The sequence below is a fragment of the Epinephelus lanceolatus genome, chromosome 4 (assembly GCF_041903045.1).
Source record: "Epinephelus lanceolatus isolate andai-2023 chromosome 4, ASM4190304v1, whole genome shotgun sequence".
NCBI lineage: Eukaryota > Metazoa > Chordata > Actinopteri > Perciformes > Serranidae > Epinephelus > Epinephelus lanceolatus.
The window spans coordinates 46,761,337-46,782,095 of NC_135737.1; the positions used below are offsets into that span (position 1 = coordinate 46,761,337).

At 41.1% G+C, this 20,759-nt stretch overlaps 1 protein-coding gene across 4 annotated transcripts; it reads right to left on the reverse strand.

Annotated features, from left to right (window-relative positions):
• Nucleotides 1–311: 311 nt before the first annotated feature.
• Nucleotides 312–20,648, reverse strand: il15l (interleukin 15, like). 4 transcript variants are annotated; one of them, XM_078167383.1, is made up of 6 exons: nt 20,524–20,648; nt 12,959–13,410; nt 7,551–7,598; nt 5,248–5,346; nt 4,551–4,694; nt 312–522 (listed from the first exon to the last, which is right to left on the reverse strand). In XM_078167383.1, exons 2-6 carry the CDS (start codon nt 13,100–13,102, stop codon nt 412–414), a joined length of 546 nt encoding a protein of 181 aa, XP_078023509.1. In that variant the 5' UTR covers nt 13,103–13,410; nt 20,524–20,648; the 3' UTR covers nt 312–411. The 4 variants fall into 4 exon arrangements, with proteins under 4 accessions (XP_078023509.1, XP_078023508.1, XP_033486803.1 ...); XM_078167382.1 differs by lacking the exon at nt 20,524–20,648 and adding an exon at nt 13,584–14,110; XM_033630912.2 differs by lacking the exons at nt 5,248–5,346; nt 20,524–20,648 and adding an exon at nt 13,584–14,100.
• Nucleotides 20,649–20,759: the final 111 nt, after the last annotated feature.

Genomic DNA, 20,759 nt, shown 5'->3' on the forward strand with positions numbered 1-20,759 from the left:
ACAACCAACTCACCCAGGGTACTTTGCACATCGTATGGGGACGTAGAAAGTCCATGACCAAAACATCAATATGTGTCGAGGTTGGAGTGAGAATGTGTTGGTCACTTGTGATCCTGCGGTTGGTTGCACAGATGTTCTCTACTCTGCATTTCCTCTCTTCATCCACCTGACATACAAAGTGTGAAGAAAATGCACCCCCTTTTCCACACTTCCACTTCCACACTTAAGAATCTTGTACAGTGCTAATCACAAACCTCCACCAACATGCAGATGCTTTGTTCCTTCAAGGTGTAAATTAAATACCACTGAGATGCTCAGACATCATGCATTTATTTGTGCTCAGGAAATATGAAAAGTCCATGAAGAGAATCACAGGTCATTAAGTGTCTTTTTAAAGTCCTTAGGAGTCCATCAGTTGCAGTTACTAAAGTTCATCATCTCAAGAATCGTGTGAAGATCCTTAAGGAACAGTTTAGCTTCTTTCTCTATGAGGAGCTCACAACGGGGACAGTTTGACTCCGTCTGTGGAGGGGGGAGAGAAACAGATACATTATTAACCAAATAAAGACACACAAAACAACCTCAAGTTGAAGCAGAGTTGTTAAAGTGCGCCCAACTTGACTGTTAAAAAACACTAACATTGCTGCTATTGGACACATTTTTGTGCTCTATGTATTCCAACAGACACCACACAAAAGTAAAAATATGTATTACAATTTTTTTTTTTTTATTTGTGTAATTTTACTTGTCTTCTGATGTGTGATGTGTTATTTCATCAATATATTTATAAATTAACCCTTTCATGACCAGTTTTAATGATGGAGTGCTAATACCATTATTAAAAAAAAGTTGAAAAATTGCAATAAATCAATAATTTCAATAATAATCTGATTTACTCCTACTATTATTGGAACAGGCATATGTGTGCCTTTGAACAGTGTCCACACTGATTTGTTTGCATAAAGTTTGCTGGAGGGTTTTTTTCATTTTATATTGGCATGCGCAGTAAATTTTTATGTGTCACGTCACCGAAATGGCCTGATCACGTGACTTTGTTGGTCAAGCCGAGCTGTTTTTGGACGCACATCGCAAAGAGGGGATCTCAGAGATCATAACACTTTTTATTTGACCTCGATCGACCAAGGGGAAGCGGCGTAATCTGATATTTTAGATCAGAGTTTTGAAAAAAGCGTCAAATCTTTCAGCGGTCTCCCTCGCGCATCTTAGCGGGGAAGCGAGGCATCATTGTCGGCGAGCGCTGTGGGAGCACCCGCTGAAAGAACCGGGCTGGATTTCCGCGTCTGAAACTACCGTCCTAGTTTTATTTTTACAACTACTGCTTGCAAATGAAGATAATGCTCGGATCAGAGTTTTGAAAAAAGCCGTAAAAATTTTCAGCGGTGTCCCTCCCGCATCTTAGCGGGGAAGCGAGGCAGCATTCCCCGCGAGCGCTCTGGGAGGGTCCGCTGATAGAACCGGGCTGGATCTCCGGGTCTGGAGCTGCTGTGACAAGTTTTAGTTTTGCAGCTACTGCTTGCGAATAAAGATAATATGTCAACTCCTTTCAAGTCACACATGCACATGTCCCATACACGTACCCACTCACACACACATGAACGCGCCCCGCGGGAACGCGCGCCCAGTGATTGCAATGCAATATTTTTCGACTAAATTAAAGGAAATTTGGTAATTTTGATGAAATGTGCAAGCTGGTGAAAATCAGACAACACAACTTCACAATTAGCTGTTGGTATATTTGAATGCACATATGAACTTTACTCTAATCATGAATTTAAGCAAATGATTTGCAGACAGGACCAGTTTCATCCTCTTGTGTCTGGCCAGGTGGGGTCCAGCGGTGCATGGGGGCAACAGCCTGTCAGTACCCCTTTTTTTTTGCAAAGGTGCTACAATAGTATTCCTGAATGAATTTTCCAAAATTGCTCAGAAACCTATATTTTGACTTCCCCTGTTTTTCCAACAAAACTTTGATAACCTCAGACCTCAAGAACATGGTGTCACCCACTTGTGGTTTGCTATGCCGGAGCGCCCCACAGCACTATTCTAGGTCCTCTTCTTTTCAGTTTATACATTAATAACCTGCCTTCACATGAGCCAAACCAGTCACCTTAAAAAATGTTGGCATTGGATGGGTCCAACAAACACCAATCTTCACTTGAGAGAGTGGTGTTCACATCCCGTAATATTCTAAAACCAAACCCTGTTTTTTTTTTTCCTAAATCCACTTTGGTTTTTTTTTGCCTAAACCTTGAAGAAAAAAAAAACAACAACTCAATTTGTGGTCTTGTATCAATGTAGTAAACAAAAGTGTGTCTTGAAAGAAGAAAACTTGACAGGGTGTCCAACCCAGATAGCACACATACATCTGGCCGACGACGGCCTGAGGACGACACATCAGCCCTGACTTTATAATGTCTGACAAGCGTGGGTCGCATGGGCGGATATCATTAAATTTAATACTCTTTTGTCCCAGCTCGTCAAACGTCTCTGTTACGTCGGCTTTGGGTCGGCCCAGTGCCGTAGAACGTCTGCCCACATACGGAAGTCACCACAAAGGCGGAATTTCATCTCCACAGTGTTTGTTTGGAACTGAGCTCGCAGCACACAGCATCTCATCGCAGTTGCTTTCAGGTAAGCTAACTGGAATAAACTGGCAGAAAATAGCTATGTTGTTCTGTGACCGTTAAAAGAGGTTCCTGGTGAGTGGCGAGGCACGACTGGGTGTATATAGCACATGTCCCCACCAGCTAATGTTATCCTTTGTTAGCTGTTAGCTAGTTTAGCGGTTTACCTCATGTTAGCTAACAGGCTACAACTGTGGTGTTTTCAGTTTATTTTCCCTAGTTGATGTTATCTGCTCATCTGGTTATCGTGAGCACTCGTTCTGGGTTAAAGTGGAAGTGCCCGGAGCTGCCACCCGTGGTCCCGGGCAGGGCTCGAGACTTGGGATCCACTCACCTATGGTCCCGCCCGGCCTGACCTCCGCGGCCTGGACGGGTGCTCAAGTGTGGGTGAGAGGAGCGGAGAGGAGCACGGAGGTCAAATAGTGAAGTTTAAGGATGCCTTCGGTATGTTGTTAATGTGATTTTATGGGCAATTTATCAGTCGAGGTCTCCTCCTCTGCAAAGCAAACTGACCCGGTGGCTACAGGTAATAGCGCAGTTTTGAAACCACTGTTTTTCCGAGATGAAGGACTGATTGTTGAGCTGCTGTTAACAGTTAACGGAGTTAATGCCGGATCCCGTTATTTAACAGTTCCCACGCTAAATGAAGCAGAGTGACGGACCCAAAGCCTTCAATCTGGCTAAAAGACAGCTGAAATGCTAAAAAAAATACAGAGAACAGTGAAAAACACACATATTCATGATTTGCAGCAATTTACAACATTTTTTCTGGCGACTGAGCTGACACACACATACACACACATACACACACACACACACACACACACATACACACACATACACACACACACACAGCTCCAGAGTATGCAGGAACACAGAAACTAAATCCTCCCTAAATCCTTTTCTAGCCAACAGCTAGATCATGACATGAGAGGAAAATATTACCAACATCTGGCTCTTTGCTTCTGTTCCACAACCAACTGTGATTCAACATATTGCACCAGTCAATCTCTGGAGCAGTTCTGTAAATTACTTTCTTATGGTGGGCTTGGTTTCTCTTATCTCAGCTCATCTACCTGTGTTTGTTTCCCAGGATTTCCCAAAAGTGTGATCTTGTTTCTGTGATTGTGACAGTGATAGCAAGAGTTTCTGAGCGACAAAAAGCTGAGTGCAAACTTTCTTATGCGGTCACTCAGTCACCAGAGGAAAATGGTGGTGTTGTACGTTTTTGCAAACCACAAATATGTTACATTGGCATGTTTCACATGTATCATCTCAGCGTTTCTAAAGTGACGTAATACATGAGATGAATTTGTCACCTGTAAGTGGAGGGGAAGGTGGATGGCGTGTCATCTGGGTGAGATACATGCAAAGCTGCAGCAACTATTCTGGACCAACAAACACCAGCACCAGGTGTGATTTAGTGACCAATCTCTGTTTTTCCAGCGGCTTTTTAGTCACCAAATGTGGGTGTTTTGTGGAGACATTGCTGCTTTTCATGCCAGAATAGTATGATTATTCATTCATATAGTGTGATTATTATTTTTCACTGACACATTACTGCTTTTTCAGCTGAAATTGCGCTGCCAAAATTGGGTGTTTTAAGCCAAAACACAATCTTTTTCTAACCATAACCAAGTGTTTTTTTGTGCCTAAACCTGACCACAAATTAACCACAGAGTTGTTGAAACAGAAAGTTTTAATACATCTGCTACATAATAACATGCATATGTAACAAATCTGTGGTTTGCAGAAACATACATTTTTTGTTGTATTTGTTTGATAAAAAAAACTACAGTGATAATCTGTTAATCTGTTTAAAGAAATTACAAATTTCTGAGTTTTTTTTTTTTTTTTTACAAATATCACTATGTCAAAACTGTGTTTCTCTGCCTCCAGACTCACCTTTTTTATCCGCACTGCTAGCCGCCTAAGATTCTTGATCAATGGGAACTCGTGCATTCCAGAGACATTAAAAGCTTCCAGCTCCTCAGTGAGGACTTTAACTTCGTCAGCAAGACATTTCAAGGTGGACTTGGGGCAATTCTGCTGGAGAGAGAGAAAGACAGGTGAGATAGGGACACCATGGAGACATCAACCACAACCTCACACACAAAGAAAGTGCCTCAGGCAAGAACCACTTGAAGGAACACATTCATTGGTACAGTTAGAGTGACTTAAGAGGGGCATGGGGTGTGTGGTCTAAATCTGTTGTACAAGTCATTCACAGTAAAAACTTTGACTTCGGCACAGAAACTTTGACTTCAGATAATGCCTACTGAAAGAAAGTAAATTTGGAGTTTAAATATGATGCAGGGAAGAACAGAACTAAAACTAAAAAAAACTGAAAATACAAAACTAACATTCTGCTCTCCATATTATTGCATACGTTGACACAAACACTTGTACAGTTCAGTATAATAAATTCCTCTCACTAAACATGAACATCCTCCCTCATAACACCTGACAGTGTACTGTGTAATATACCTTGTGTAATATCACTTAATGTTTATATCATTTTAACTGCCTCTCACATAAGACATGGATTTCTTTTACTATTTGGTTAATTATTTGTTGTGGGTTCTCTAATATGACTACTTACTATTCTAAACTCGTTATCTTTTAGCCTGCTGATTTCCGACAGCGGAACGTGAAGCTCTCCAGTATAAAATTCTTCTTTTTCATAGTTTTGGTAACATTTCTGTGAATGAAACACACAGATCAGAACAGGCAGCTTTATATGCCAGTTTTACGGGTGTTGATTATGCTGATGTTTAAGTATCATGAAAAGGTGACACTCCAACCCAGTCACCAGAATAAATGTTGGCATTGTACGTTTCTGCAAACCACGGATACACGGTTACATTTGCACGTTATTATGTAGAAGACATATTGAACCCTTAAGTTTCAATGACACTGTGGTTAACCTGTGGGTAGGGTTTGGCACAAAAACCAATTGGTTATGTTTAGGAAATGATCACGTCTTGGCTTTAATGACTCTGTACTGAGAGCACTATGGCCTGGAAAAGCAGCAATGTTTTGGGAAAAAACAACCGGTTTTTGAGGCACCATCCCCGCTGGGTATCAGTGATGTGTCGCTTTGGTGCCTTTCAAGCTGCAAGAAAAAAATTGACAAGTCCCTGAAAAACAGTCACAATTGGGGGCTAAAAAGCCACAGAAAAAAAAGCAGTGGGTTTCTAAAAATGACCTACATTTGATGCCCTAAAACCTGTAAGAGGAACAGTGATAGGTCCCTAAAAAAACTCATGATGGGGGGCTAAAAGCTGCAAGAAAAGCAGACATGGGTCCCTAAGAAAGAGCTTTGTTTGGTGCATTAAAAGCCACATCAAAACAGTGACAGGTCCCTGAAAAATGCTCATGACTAGGGGCTAAAAGGCTGTGGGAAAAAAACACGATGGGTCCCTAAAAAAGACCTACATTTGGGGACTGACAAGTAACTGGAAATAGAGCAATGGGTCATTAAAAAAAGAATGGTTGGGGCCTTAAAAGCCACAGGAAAAAAGTGACATCCCTAACACTCACAGGGCTAAAAAGCCGCAAGAAACAGCAGTGGTTCCCGAAGAAAGATCTATGTTTAGGGCCTTCAAAGCCACAGGAAAAACAGCAATGGGCCACTAAAAAATACAAATGGTTGGGGACTCAAAAGCCACAGGAAAGGCAGCAACACATCCCTAGAAAAGACTTACATTAGGTGCCTTAAAACCTGCAAGAAAAACAATGACAGGTCCCTAAAAACACTCATGACTGGGGGCTAAAAAGCCATGAGAAAAACTGCAACAGGTCCCGAAAAAAGACCTACATTTGGTGCCTTAAATACCACGAGAAAATCAGTGACAGGTCCCTAAAAACACTCACAATTAAGGACTAAAAAGCCAAGGGAAAAACAGTGACAGGTCCCTAAAAAAGACCTACATTTGTGGACCTAAATGTCACTAGAAATAGTGACGGGTCATCAAAAAAAAGAATGGATGGTGCATTAAAAGCCGCAGAAAAAACAGTGATGGGTCCCTAAAAAAGACCTGTGTTTGGTGCCTTCAAAGCTGCTGGAAAAACAGTGATAGGTCCTTAAAAACACTCATGATGGAGGGCCAAAAAGCCACAAGAAAAACAGCAACAGGTCCCTTGAAAAGACCTAAGTTTGGTGCCTTCAAAGCCGCACAAAAAACAGTGACGGGTCCCTAAAAAAGACCTGTATTTGGTGCCTTCAAAGCTGCAGGAAAAACAGTGACAGGTCCCTGAAAACACTCATGATTGAAAGCTAAAAAGCTGTCCAGGTGAGAGTCTGAAGGATTTAATAAGAATATGAGTGTTCTTAGAGAACCTTACAAGTTTAAGTCTTCTCACTGTGGTCACATCTACCCATGCAGAGAGTTTGGACTTTGTCTTCCCAGATATTTCTGTCTCAACCACACTGACAGACATGAACACTGATATTCACTGACTCTGCTACACTGGAAATGATCAGTACAATGTATACACATTGACAACTAGAGCATGGTTATGGGAGAGATAGCGATTATAATGAAAGAGGATCAGAGGTTGTTGCACTGTGCTCAATCCTGTCGTCAGCTAAATGAATGTGGACCAATGAGAGTAACAAATGCAGCCAAAGGTCACAGGCATGCTGGGAAATCTTGCACAACATAAAGCTGTTTATGTGCTGAATTAAACATTTACATTCATGAATGAATTTACATTTTTTACACTGGCTTTAACTTATAACAGAACTTATACAATGTTTGGGTTTCTGTTAATGTGTTTCTGAAATGATTTGTCCAGCTGAGGACACTTGTGTTTGTGAAGAAACCAGATGTCAGGATCAGATAAGAAGGACATAAAGGCATCAGAATGGAAAAAGACACAAAGGTCTGAGGAAGCTCATACCTTAAAGTCTTCTGTGGTGGGCGTGTACAATGTGCAGTTCAACCCCTCCTGAGGAAGAAGACAAGAAGTTATATGTTAAATACTTAGTTTATTACTTCTATGCTGAACATAAAATAATTTTCAGTTCGTGGCGCAGTTCAGGTTTCCAGAGAATAACCACAACATCGTCTTATAGAAATAAATGTTAAGGCCATGGATTGAAGTTATTCATGATTAAATATACAAAACTTTTACATGAAGTATAGTTGTGTTTTTTTAGCCTGCCAGCAGTGTGGTGGTTGGTCCACCACTTTGATCCACACTAAAATATCTTAACAACTATTGGATGGATTTCAATGAAATGTCGTACAGATGGTCATGGTCCCCAGAGGATGAATCTTACTGCTTTTGGTGATGCGCTGATTTTTCTGTTTTTGACATAGGCTACATGTATTTCACAACATTAGTTGAAGCCACCCCTGCACTGGGATTTGTCTCTAAACGCAGCTAGAGCCGAGGGAGTGACACTGTCATGTCTTTTCCTGTGACAGGTAAATCAGGGTGCCAAAAAAGAAAAGAAAGAAAGCAAAGTGACTTTGTAAACAAACAAAAAAAAAAAAAGAAATTCAAAAGGTGAGTGTGAAAGACACAGACACAGATCTAGAGAGTGAGGGTGGGGGTCCACAGAGAGCCAGAAATGTGGTGCTACGCCCCGGTGTAGTTTGCATAAACATCAGTGCTGACATTTTCCCTGGTGGATGGGCATATGTGTTATTCTAGAATGGGCCATTCTGCATTATGAGTACTTTTATTTTTGTACTTTAAGAATGTTTTGGTGCTTATACTTCTGTATTTTCACTAAAGTAGCATCTTAAATACATTTTACTTGTAATGGAGTACCGCAAAACTTCAATTAAAACCCTGGTCCCAATTTAGCGCCCTGTCTCTTTTACACCCGGTCTGGTTCAAAAGCAGTTTTACAGAAGTTCTCAGGATGCATAAAACTGAGTTGTTGACTACCAACTTGAGCTAACGTTAGTTAGCCGTTTAGATCGCACATACACATATAAATGTTTAAACTTTTGTCAATATGGAGATGCTACAGAGATGCTGTCATTAAGTCAGAATATGTGTCCATTCCTTGATTCCCCGGTAAGTTATTTCTAATCCTTTAGTCTGCTAGGGTGTTCCAGTCAAAAGAATCAAAAGTGTAAATATATAAATCATAAATATTGATCTCAGTTATGAATATGGTGTCATCCTCTGCCGTGAAACGAGTGTCATAACATAACACATAATTGATGTTATTCAAAGCTTAATTCTTATACAGGTAACATTCATACTGGTTGCAATAAGCAATTTGATTGTACTTTCCATCTCTGCTGAGCAACAGTTTTGTGTGAAAGGAATTAAAGGCCTGTCGCAAATATAGGCCTGATGAGTTCAGTCATTTAAAAGGATAGTGCACCCAAAAATGAAAATTCAGCCATTATCTACTCACCCATATGCCGAGGGAGGCTCAGGTGAAGTTTTAGAGTCCTCACATCACTTGCAGAGATCCAAGGGGAGAGGAGGTAGCAACACAACTCCACCTAATGGAGGCTGACGGCGCCCCAGATTCAACATAATTGAAACCACAAAATATCTCCATACTGCTCGTCCGTAGTGATCCAAGTGTCCTGAAGCCCCGACATAAAAAGTTGTTTGGAAAAACGTCATTTGAACTCTGTTTTTAGCCTCATTGTAGCCTGTAGCTCTGACTGCCTCTCTGGGCACCACGCTCACGTGTGTGCGCTTGCGTGTGAGACCAGCGAAAGCACGTGAACACACATGAAGGCGGTGCCAATGTCTCACGGTCTCACGGTGCACAGAGAGGCAGTCAGAGCTACAGGCTACAGTGAGGCTAAAAACAGAGTTCAAATGAGGTTTTTCCAAACAACTTTTTATGTCGGGGCTTCAGGACACTTGGATCACTACGGACGAGCAGTATGGAGATATTTTGTGGTTTCAATTATGTGTTTTTGGACGTTTGAATCTGGGGCGCCGTCAGCCTCCATTAGGTGGAGTTGTGTTGCTACCTCCTCTCCCCTTGGATCTCTGCAAGTGTTGTGAGGACTCTAAAACTTCACCTGAGCCTCCCTCGGCATATGGGTGAGTAGATAATGGCTGAACTTTCATTTTTGGGTGCACTATCCCTTTAAGCCAATAATAGCCCAGGCTACTAACTGAAGTGTTACAGTACTTCCTCCACCACAGTAATCAACATTACACCTGTTGATCATCAGCACGTCATTGTCAGCATGTTAGCATGCTGATATTTTAAGAATAAGATAAATATATTCACATTTCTCACACTGTAAATCCCTGCAGCTCCCTGCAGACATACAGCGGAGAACAAGAGGGGAAACACCGCTGTGAAAGTCATTAAAGAAATGTTTTTATAAATTCAAGCAAGAGGGAAATATTTGTGAGTTTGGAGCAAAGTCCTGCTCTGATGTTTCTTCAGATTCTGAACAGCTGGAGGATGAAACAGCTGGATGTTACTGTGCAGGATGAAAAATGTGGAGCTGGACTGTGTCGTCTGCCAAAGTGAGGCCAGCAGTTCTAAAAGTAGAAAATTATGACTTGTTTAAAACTAACAATAAAATGCACAAATTCAGCTGGAGGGTTGAACCCTTGATTCCATCCACTGCTGTGTTTGAACAGTCTGAACTGCTTCTGTGTGAAAAAGAGCTTTGATGCCCTGCGGACTTGTTGCTGCACAACTGTTGTTATGTAATCACACGTTTCTGCAAGGAAGCTGCTGCGGGACATGTTAAAGGGGTATTACGCTAATTTTACACATGAACCTCAGTTGACTCCTCGTGTGAAAGCTGTTGTATAACGTTGTCATCAATTATCTCAACTTTGACGTGACACTTCAGATTTATTACAGATCACCTGCATCATGTACTGCAGGTGAGGAGTTCCAGATAAGCAGCTGTTTGCCAGCTGGCACAGAGAGTCTCATGAGAAATGTCATAAATTTGCATTATGAGAAACGAAGGATCGAGGATTTAGTGATTCAAACTTAGACTCAGAAAACTTTCATTTCCCCAAAAGGTCAATTTTGGGAACAGCACATTAAACACAATGTAGACACAATGAAATCACAGAACAACATCATCTGTCAGAAATATATATAAAGCAGATATTAGATTTACTTGTTCACACAAAATATTTTTTTACAGCGAAACTGCTGAAGGCAGGTGAAAAATATTTTTTTTTATTTTTCTGTATTTCATTACATATGGAGAATTAAACCGCAGGGGTGTGATTTGTGATTTACACTGCCCTGACGCAGTAACCTGCATATTTAATCTAACTCTCCTTGATTCCTTAAGCACATGCAGCAGATGTGTGTGCAACAGCCTCTGTCACAGTGGTCTGTCTTGTGTGTTGTCCACGTGTTGCAGCCATTCTCTGAGAGTGATTTGTGGTAGAAATGTGTTTCATGACAATGTTGCACCACGTTGCAAAACATTTTACCCCTGCTTTGAGCAGATCATCAGATCTTGCACGGTGTTAAGCATTACATTTTGTTGGTAAATGTGAGGTGTTGGTGTGGCACATGTCTGCATCTTCACAGCCAGAAATGAGGAAGTGACTTTGGTGATTTGAGATAAACTACAATGATTGGTCAGACTGGTCTGTGGACATGCCATCAATCCGTTTTTATCTGTGCTTTTGTATGGTGTTTTGTCTTTCTCTTTCTCTTACACTTACACCATCAACCTGCAGGGACTGCAGATGAAAATGAGCCTGTATGGTGAAATCTGGCACATTAACGTGACGTAAGTGATCATGTTCATTAATGTGCACTGTCACTTTCTAAATAAAATAAATATAAACATTTCTATCCACTGTCATCAATTCCCCTTTTAGTTATCATCAGCAGTGTGTACTTTATCTATATTTTATGTTATTTTATTTTATTACAATTAATAATAGTCATTTCCAGTCAAAGTTAAGGCATCAGAGCTCTTTGCAGTAAAGATGCAATTGTAGCATTTTCTTTTAGAGAGTATCAGATGCCCATAAAGGAAACTACAGACTGCACTACAGAGTTTATACTAAATCCATTCCCCCTGACTTCTGAGACTAAACCTGTGTACCACCAACTAACCTCCTTTTTTAAATATTTGGATTTGAACAAAGTCCACGCAGGTTATGAAACTGTTACCACATAATGTCTTTCTGTGTTTTTATTCTTAAACAGAATTACTGAGCGTGTCACTATGTTTTTTAATCACTCTGTCCACCTGCAGTAACAGATTGTGGACAGCTTTACAGACAAGTCTGAGAAACTTAAAGAGAGATTAATTCTTTCGTCCACTCCTTCCACAGTCTGAAATCATCGGCTGTGCGGTGCAACTCATTTTATTGTGTTCTATTAAATGATTAAAGCTGATAACAAAGATCGCTCCACTCATAATTGGGTATAATCACGACTGTGCGATCATCCTGCATTTTTTCAAGATAAGTAATTAAACATTATCTAAACTGGGAAGCCTGACAGGTTTTATCTTGAGAAGTGATACGGGCATTCAAAATATCTCATTTTAACAGATAACCTGTGTTGGCATTGGATGTTTCTGCAAACCATGACTATATTACATTTACACGTTTCACACATATCATATCAACATTTCTAAAGTGACATAATATATGAGCTGACTTTGTCATCAGGAGGTGGAGGGGATGGTGGATGGCGTGTCATCTGGGTGAGATGCCTGCAAAGCTGCAGACAGCTGTTCTAGACCAACAAATATCAAAAGCGGGTGAGATTTAGTGAATGCTCTTTTTTCAGCTGCTTTTTAGTCACCAAATAAGGCTGTTTTGTGGAGCCCTGTCACAGCTTTTTTTCCAAAGCAACATGTCTTGTTTGCAGGAATGTACAAGGCAAACATTTTTTCTTGTGACTGAGTTGATTTTCTGGTGTTTGTTTGATAAAAACTACTGTGGCCATCCGTTGAAGGAAATTACGCAGCGTTTTTAAAAATAAAACTATTTATTTCTGAGGCAGTTTTAAAGATTTCAGTATGTCAATGCATTTACATAATTTTGCCACTTTTTTCTATTTTCTGTGGCGTCCCCCAAGGTTCAATATTGGTCCCATTCTCTTTTACTCTTTTTATGCTTCTATTAGATCACATTTTACAAAAATGTAATCCGACTAGTGCTGTTTTTTGTGCATAAACCTAACCACACGTTAACCACATCATTGCTGAAATCTAAAGTTTCAGTGCATCTGCTACAACATCCATGGTTTGCACAAATGTACAAGGCCAACATTTTTTCTTATGACTGGCCTGTGAATATAAAATTTGAGCAATGACACAGTAAAAATATATTTTCTGATATCAAAGACAAAAAAATTAATGTCATACCAAGTTGTGGACTTCCCCGACGAGGGCCTCGAGTTTTGCGAATATGTCGTTAGCGCAGGGTTTGGCAGGCAGTTGCAGCGTCAAGCCAAGCAGACAGACAAAACACAGATACACACTCGCCAGAGCTAACCTCCCTCTCAGCATGGCACAGGCAGCGAAACCATCATCACATTATCCTCTGCTGTCTCACTCTACTACAACGTCCTCATGGAGATAAACAGCCTTATGGATTTTCAGAATTCGCCCTTAAAGTTCATAACCGACACAGCTAACTTGGGGATTTTGTTAAAGAGCAGAAGTCCATGTTAAAAGTTCCACTGAGCGACAAGGAAATCTTCCTGTAATCCAAGAGGCCTGTTTGAATCCCAGACCAGCTGAGAAGATCTTTACAGCGAGCGTTTCTTCTTCTATTCCTCGAGCAAGGCACCAGCTTCCAGACTGCCGCTTAACATCTGGATAACAGAGAACAGAGAACAGTCAGTAAAGACTCAATGTTCTGAAATCAAAACCTCATTTCTGGTACAGATGAGTTGTTAAGGGAACACAGTGAAATAGTTCAAAGGCTTCCAAAAGTGGTCTAAAAATTCTCCATGAAGGGTAACATCACATGTTCATCTTCACTTACACTTCTTCAGTAGGCTCTGCAGTCAGACAGTCCACAGCAGGACCAGATTACCACGACATGAAATTTAAGAATACACAGGAAAAAAAAAAAGCTGCAATCTGAAACCAAATCCCATCGAAGAAACGACAGATTTTCTTGGTGTTCCAACAAGTTCATACGTCTCTTTGGTTCACCCGTTTAACTTTAGACTTCAGGGTGAAGAAGCCCAAAAGCAGATCTGTGCATTACATCCCCAAAACGGAGAAGAAGAAGAAGATAGTTTTCCTCCACCAGCAGCTGATTTCTGCCTCCTCTGTGCAGGAGTTGTTGAGGTTTGTCTCCACGTGGTTAAAAGCGATAGCCTGATCTCTCACCAGAGAGCTTCCTCAGCCTCCCTCTCCCTTCTGTCACGCTCCTCAGTCTTTCCCTCCAGTTTTCACTCAGTCACTCCTCCCCACTCCTCCTTTTTTGGCTCAAGGCAGTAGATCAGTTACATTGAACTCCCATCTCTCCTCTCAGACAGCTAAACATTGCCTCCTAACTCGTATTCTTTTTGAGTGTTCAACTTCTCGATCTCGTTCTCTGCCTCTCCAACTTCTCCCTCCTTATTTTTTTGGATGATCAGTTCTCACGTTACAGCCCTGCAGGGAGAGTCAGCTCCATAAATCACTCAGACATCTCTGTGTTTGTTTATGCAAATCACAGGTTTATATGGTGAGTAACTCGACAAGCTGAGGGAAATGACAAACACTTACAGAACACTCGGAGCTAAACACGATGTGCATTATATAAACAATGCTATTAACAAGCTTTCACCAAAGCTTGATGTGGTCCGCTCAGATGTGTCAGAGGACGACTCTGTACGTTGAGGAAAGTCCTCTTCACTAACAGATGTTATTTAGTATGAAGGGTTGGTTTTGTACATGGAGGACAAACAATGGTCTGTCCATTGTACAGACGCTGTACGATTGACAGACCAGACTGTCAGCTGAAAGAGCCAAAGATCCCTATAAGCAACAGCCTAAGGTGAACCAAAGAAATCAGCTGTCATTGGTAGAACAAACTGAAGGCTCAGCATTAAAATGTGAGTAGATATAAATAGGAACAGGTTCCTGTTTCACTCTCCGCTTTTAGTTCCTGATCACACAGAAAGTGTTTTGCAGTTAGCAATACTCAAGGCGCATCACACTGCCTTTTTTGTTTTTTATTGAATGCCGAAACGCTTGCTGCGCCTTTTTATTGTTGCCAGGCAACCAAGCCATCACTAACACTTACACTAACCTTCCCGTGTAATCAATCTACCGTTATTTATTTGTTTTATTTATTTCACAATAATGAATATCTAGATCCTGCCATGTTGAGGCAGAGGGTGCTGTCTGTAGCTCTGGTTGAGGGTGAGAGGCTGTCAGCAGATAAACAGAGATCTGTGTGGGTACATGAGACCCTAAAAAAGAGGCTGGATCATGGGGAGTACCACCAGTTGGTCCAGGAGCTTCTCCTCCATCATGGACGCTTACAGGCAGATTTTAGGACGACTCAGGGGCAGTTTGACAACCTGCTGTCTATCATCAGGCCGTATAGCTCTGGGTATCCAGCAACCACTACCACCAGTTTCTCCTCCATTGTTTACCAACTGTAAACTTGTTGTCGTGACCACCACAGAAGGCCCGCCTCTCAAATCATCTGATTAGAGTTTTTTCAACTCGAAGAGTTCAAAGTGCTCTGGCAAAAATGCTAGGCTCCTAGAGCGCACAAGGCACGTAGCAACGCAAAAACAGCGAGCAAAAAGCTTCATCCCTTTAAAAAAAATACAGAAAACAAACTGCCTTCAACTGCTAAAATGCTTTTGGTGTGATCGCGGCCTTACACTGCCTCTTCAAGGTGGGAATATCATGCTGTTACACTGCCGCACTGTTCTGTATATAAGATCTTGTAAATATATTCTATGGAGGAATGGGGGGACAGAGTGTTCTCGTCTTTAAGCCACCACAGAAGGTAGTAACAGCACCGAAACGTCTGTGTGAAAGGGACAGTCTGCGGGATAAGATTATGGGCGGCACGGACATTTGAACAACATGTTATGTGTGCCAGAGATTTTGAAAGTAGCTGTTAGCTGTAAGAGGCTAACTCAAAGAAGATGAACAGCAGCCAGAAATGTCCACAAATTGTAAAAACAATGAGGTCCAGGAGCTCCTAACCCTCTGAGCAGAGGACGAGATCAGCCGCCGCGTAACAGAGACGGTAAATAATTGTTACTGACACTTTTTGTCATTGTTATTGTTTATAAAATTATATGTCATATTACACACTAGAGGCCAACGGCAAACCGGTATGGAATAAAGCAGGTCTCAAAGATAAAAGAAAGCTGGTTGTAGAACAGATACGTAGACAGGAAGAGATGCTAAGGGGTGCAAAGGTAGTGGCCCAGGCTAAACAGGGACAGTGGTTGAATTGGGAAAGTGTAGAGAAGAGGAAGCTCAGTTGGAGGGACCTGTGGAGTATGGAGGAGAATCCTATTAGATTCCTGGCAGGGGCTACATACGATGTGTTACCAACCCCCCAGAACCTAAAACTGTGGGTAAATGAGGACCCATCATGCCCATTGTGTTCAGGTACCACAACCTTAAAGCATATTTTGTCAGGCTGTAAAGTTAGCTTGTCACAAGGCCGATATACATGGCGACATAACCAGGTGTTGAAATGTTTAGCTGCAGGCATCAAAGGAAAACGAAGACAGGTGAATTCAGAAGGTGTTAAGAATAGGAGTTTAGTAATTCAGTTTGTCCGTGAGGGAGAAAAACACAGAAGAGATAAGTTAGTGAAGAGGCAAGGGTGTGGCCGCCTAGAAGGTGCTTGTGATTGGGAAATGCAAGTAGATTTAGGGGAAAGCTTGGTGTTCCCCAGGAAATAGTTTGTACCAGGCAGAGGCCTGACTTAGTGTTGTGGTCAGTGAGTCAACGGATAGTTTATTTCATTGAGCTGACAGTTCCTTGGGAAGACTCAGTGAAAGAAGCCTATGAAAGAAAAAAGCTTAGATATGCAGACTTAGGAGCAGAAGCTGAGCAGCGAGGATGGAAGACTAGGATTTGTCCAGTGGAAGTGGGGTGTAGGGGATTCATAGCAAGATCAGCTGTCTCGCTCCTGGGGGAACTCGGAGTGCGGGGACAGAATTTGAGGAAGACGGTGAGGGAAATGTCAGATGAAGCAATTAAATGTAGCCAGTTTATCTATTACAGAAGAAATAATGTCAGCTGGGGGCCAGCAGGGGGAACTACTAAACAGGGCACATAACTCCTTGAGATCAGGTGGAGAGATCCACTTCCTGTCAGGAGAAATCCAGGAAGAGGAAGTATCTAAGTGTGGGAGTGGCCTATTTGAATCCATTTTGTTTGAGGCCATGCGGCAAGGTGAGTGTGTTTGCTGATCCTGTAAGTCCATTTAGCTCCTTTACCTTTAGCTTATATTGTAGTTATGCTATGTAGTGTGTGAAATAGAGTATGGTGAATGTGCTAGGAAAGGTAGTATCAGCCCTGCTTCGGAGCCTGGGTTTGGTTGAAGGTGGCAGTGCTGTTTGGGCTGAGAAAGCCATACGTAAGTAAGGTAAAGGAGGTTATTGGGTTGGTGCGGGGAGGGGAGCAGTGAGACCTGGCATTAGGGGAGTGTCTCTGGGACGCTAGAGATCACTGTCTAGCCTCCTGGAGGTGTCGTGGGACCAACTAGACGAAACACTGGTGAAAGGAGGTTCCCACCCGATGACCCCAAAGACATGCTAGTTATCACTGCTCATTGGTTTGTATAGTTAAGCCTTTCCATATTAGCTTATCATAGGGCTTAGGTTCTTCACTGAGTGTTGATCCTTTCTCTAGAGCACAAACTTCTTGTGTTTATTTGAACTGGACAGCTCGGGCTCAGAACTATGTGACACAGACACAAAGTCTACAATAATGCCAGTGCAAAGTCAGTGAGGACCTTTTGTCATGGTGAACACACAAATTAAGCAGAGTGAGAAAGCCTGTGTAGGATGGGATACAACCACTGGTAACAGCTATTCAATAGTGTCCGGAACATTTAGATGGAAACCTGAAAAAAAAGGTTGTACAGGAACAGTACTTTAACTGAGAATTGAGACAAACATACAGGATCACTTCTGGAAAATGGGCACGCTGCTGAATACTTGCCAACCAGACTACATGACTGAGAGAAAGAAAAAATACATCTCCGGTAAAGAAGCAGATTCATTTCCCAGCTGTTATCAGAGACACCAGACACATGACCAATCCTATCAGTCTCAGTTAAGTCCAAATGTTCTCATCTTATCTAAAATTACAGGTACTGTTGTTTTAGCTGCCAGAGAGAGACATTTCTAAAATTCACAGTTCATCATCAGTTCACCCAAAGTACTGAAACATCCAATACAGTTTCATCTAGCACACAGATTGTTTTGCTTTTATTTGTGCAGGTTTGGAGACAGACTTTCACCCTAAAACAATGACAGATGATTAAAGATAATTAAGCTTAATGACGGATAATAATGAATGTCTGTCACATCATAAAATGTTCATACTGAGTGTACTTGAAACCTGTTTACTTTCAGTGTTTTTTATTTGTTCTCCTACATTATTCCCTCATGGCAGCCAAAACACGACTAACATTTCTATGGTTATGTTTTACTGTTTCACAGCAGCTTCAAGGAAATAACTGCTTTAATCTCCCGTGGTGACAGTATATATAAAGGTCACAATATAAAAATAGTGTTTGTTGTTTCATTCTGATAAAAACAATAATAATAACAGAAAAGTATTTTAGAAACACATGTCAAATTGAATGCTGAATTTTGCATTTTTCTCTGGTTCCTCTATATTATATACTAGTCCATACCCACTGAGTGCATAGTTGCCCACGCACAATTTCACATGGTGTGTGTTTGGGACACAGGTCATAGGAAATTGCAGATTAAATAGTCAACTGAACCCATTAAGAAGAGCAATGTATTCAGACAGAGTGTTTGTGAATTTGATAGTACGATTGCTTTATTGAAAGTACAGTAGTACCATTGCCAATAGTGGGATAGTTAGTGGGCTAAAACTGTACATTAGTAGTTGAGGTAGCACGTTGAAAGGCAGATAGTTAAAGTGTTTATATGTTGTATTGACTTAAAAGTGGGGCGCACTGGTAGTTCACATGGGAAAAGAATATACTAAAAGTGTAATTTTTGGAAAAAGTAGCTTTGTCACCTTCTACCTATGGCGGTTAGGCCTAGATAAGAAATGAGCTCTCTAGCGCCCCCATTTTGTTTGATGGGGTCAATAATGGAGGGGTCCCCTCAGATTATGTGTGGTCATATGCCTACAAAGTTGCGTGGTGATGGGTGAAACCCTTGAGATGTTATACACCTTTATGTGATGAGCCACGCCCTCCGCAATATTCACATGGATTGACCAAGTCAGTGAGGAGAAAAACATGGAACAGACACACACACAGAGTTTTCGTCATTTTATACTAAGATAAAGCCTTCACAAAAAAAAATAAATAAATAAAATAAAAAAAAGTCTGGCTGACATGGATTCCAGTCTATAAACATACGTCCTGTGGAAATTCCAGGAATGTATGTTGAAATGGTTCCTCATTAATTTGAGATGTGATGTTTTTCTGGAGAAAGAAGTCTGTTCAACAGGAAATCATAAAATTCATGTGAAGTGTGGGAAGATGTAAAAAAAAAAAAAGAGGGAGACTCATCATGACATTATTAAAACCTAAAAAAAAATAAGACAGAACACACTCAAATGACCTCCCGGCAGTTGTTGGCCTTGGCTCACCAGTCAAGTTTCTCTGACAGTTTCCATCCATGTCTGTGAAAACATGGATGCTTCACACACAGAAGTTGTTGATGATGACGATGTTCCTGAAATATGATGTTAAATGACAGACAGAAAAGTGTTTTATGCTGAACATGATGATGTCACAGGGAAGTTGACCTTTGACCTTTTGGTTATAAAACGTCATCACTGCGTCATTTTATTCTGTTAGACATTTGTGTGAAATTTTGTCACAATTGGTGTATGAATTCTTTGAGTTCTGGCTCTAAAAATGTTTTGTGAGGTCTCACTGACCTTGATCTTTGACCTTCAACCACCAAATTCTGATCAGTTCATTCTTCAGTACAAGTGGATGTTTGTGTCAAATTTGAAGAAATTCTGTTTCTTGATGTTCACCAGAATGAGACAGATGCAAGCTCACAGTAACCTTGACCTTTGACAACCAAAATCTGATCAGATCACTGAGTCTAAGTGGACATTTGTGCCAAATCTGAAAAAAATCCCACAAGGCAGTCTTGAGATACGTTGTTCACAAGATGAGACAAAAAAGGTCACAACAACTTTCACTTTTGACCACCAGAATCTAACAAGCTCATCCTTGAGTGCAAGTGGATGTTTGTGCCAAATCTGAAGAAACACCCTCAAGGTGTTCTTGAGATATCAAGTTCAAGAGAATGAGACAGACCAAGTAAGACCTTAAACCTTGACCTATTACCAACAAAATATAATCAGTTCATGCTTGTGTCCAAGTGCCAAATTTAAAAATATTCCCTCACATTGTTCTTGAAATATCACGTTCACAAGCATTGGACAGACACCCTTAAAAGTCCTGTATTTAAAATCTTACTTAAGTAAAATTACAAAAATAGCATCAAAATATAAGTAAAAGTGCTGTTCTTTTTCAGATTATAATTTAACGTGTTCTTCAATTTAATGTTGCAGCTGGTAATGTGTGTCGTCCACCACCACTGCTCATTGCCGTCGTGCCCTTCTTGTGTATTCTATTTTTTACCCCTTCCTATTTTCCCTTCTCTCCAAAGGCTTTTTGTGATTGTAAATCTGTGAATTCTGTAAATCAGTGAAGGACCTGAAAAGCAGCAGGAGTTCCCGTCAAACCAAGAAATAAAGACGAGTAAAGCTCTTACCGCAGAGAGAGTTCCAGTGAGGACGACAGCCGCGGAATGAGCAGGTGAAAGCCAAGGTCGAAGTCTACAGGTCGAGTAGAAACCAAAACTGAAACCGAGCTGCACACATGAGAAAGACAAGATATCTGGAGGGCACAAGCTCACTGATAAGCTTACAGTACACAGTAGTTCACTCTGCTGCAGCGTCTCAAACACTGTGTGGCATGTCTGCTTTCAGACAACAGGAAGCTCCCAGC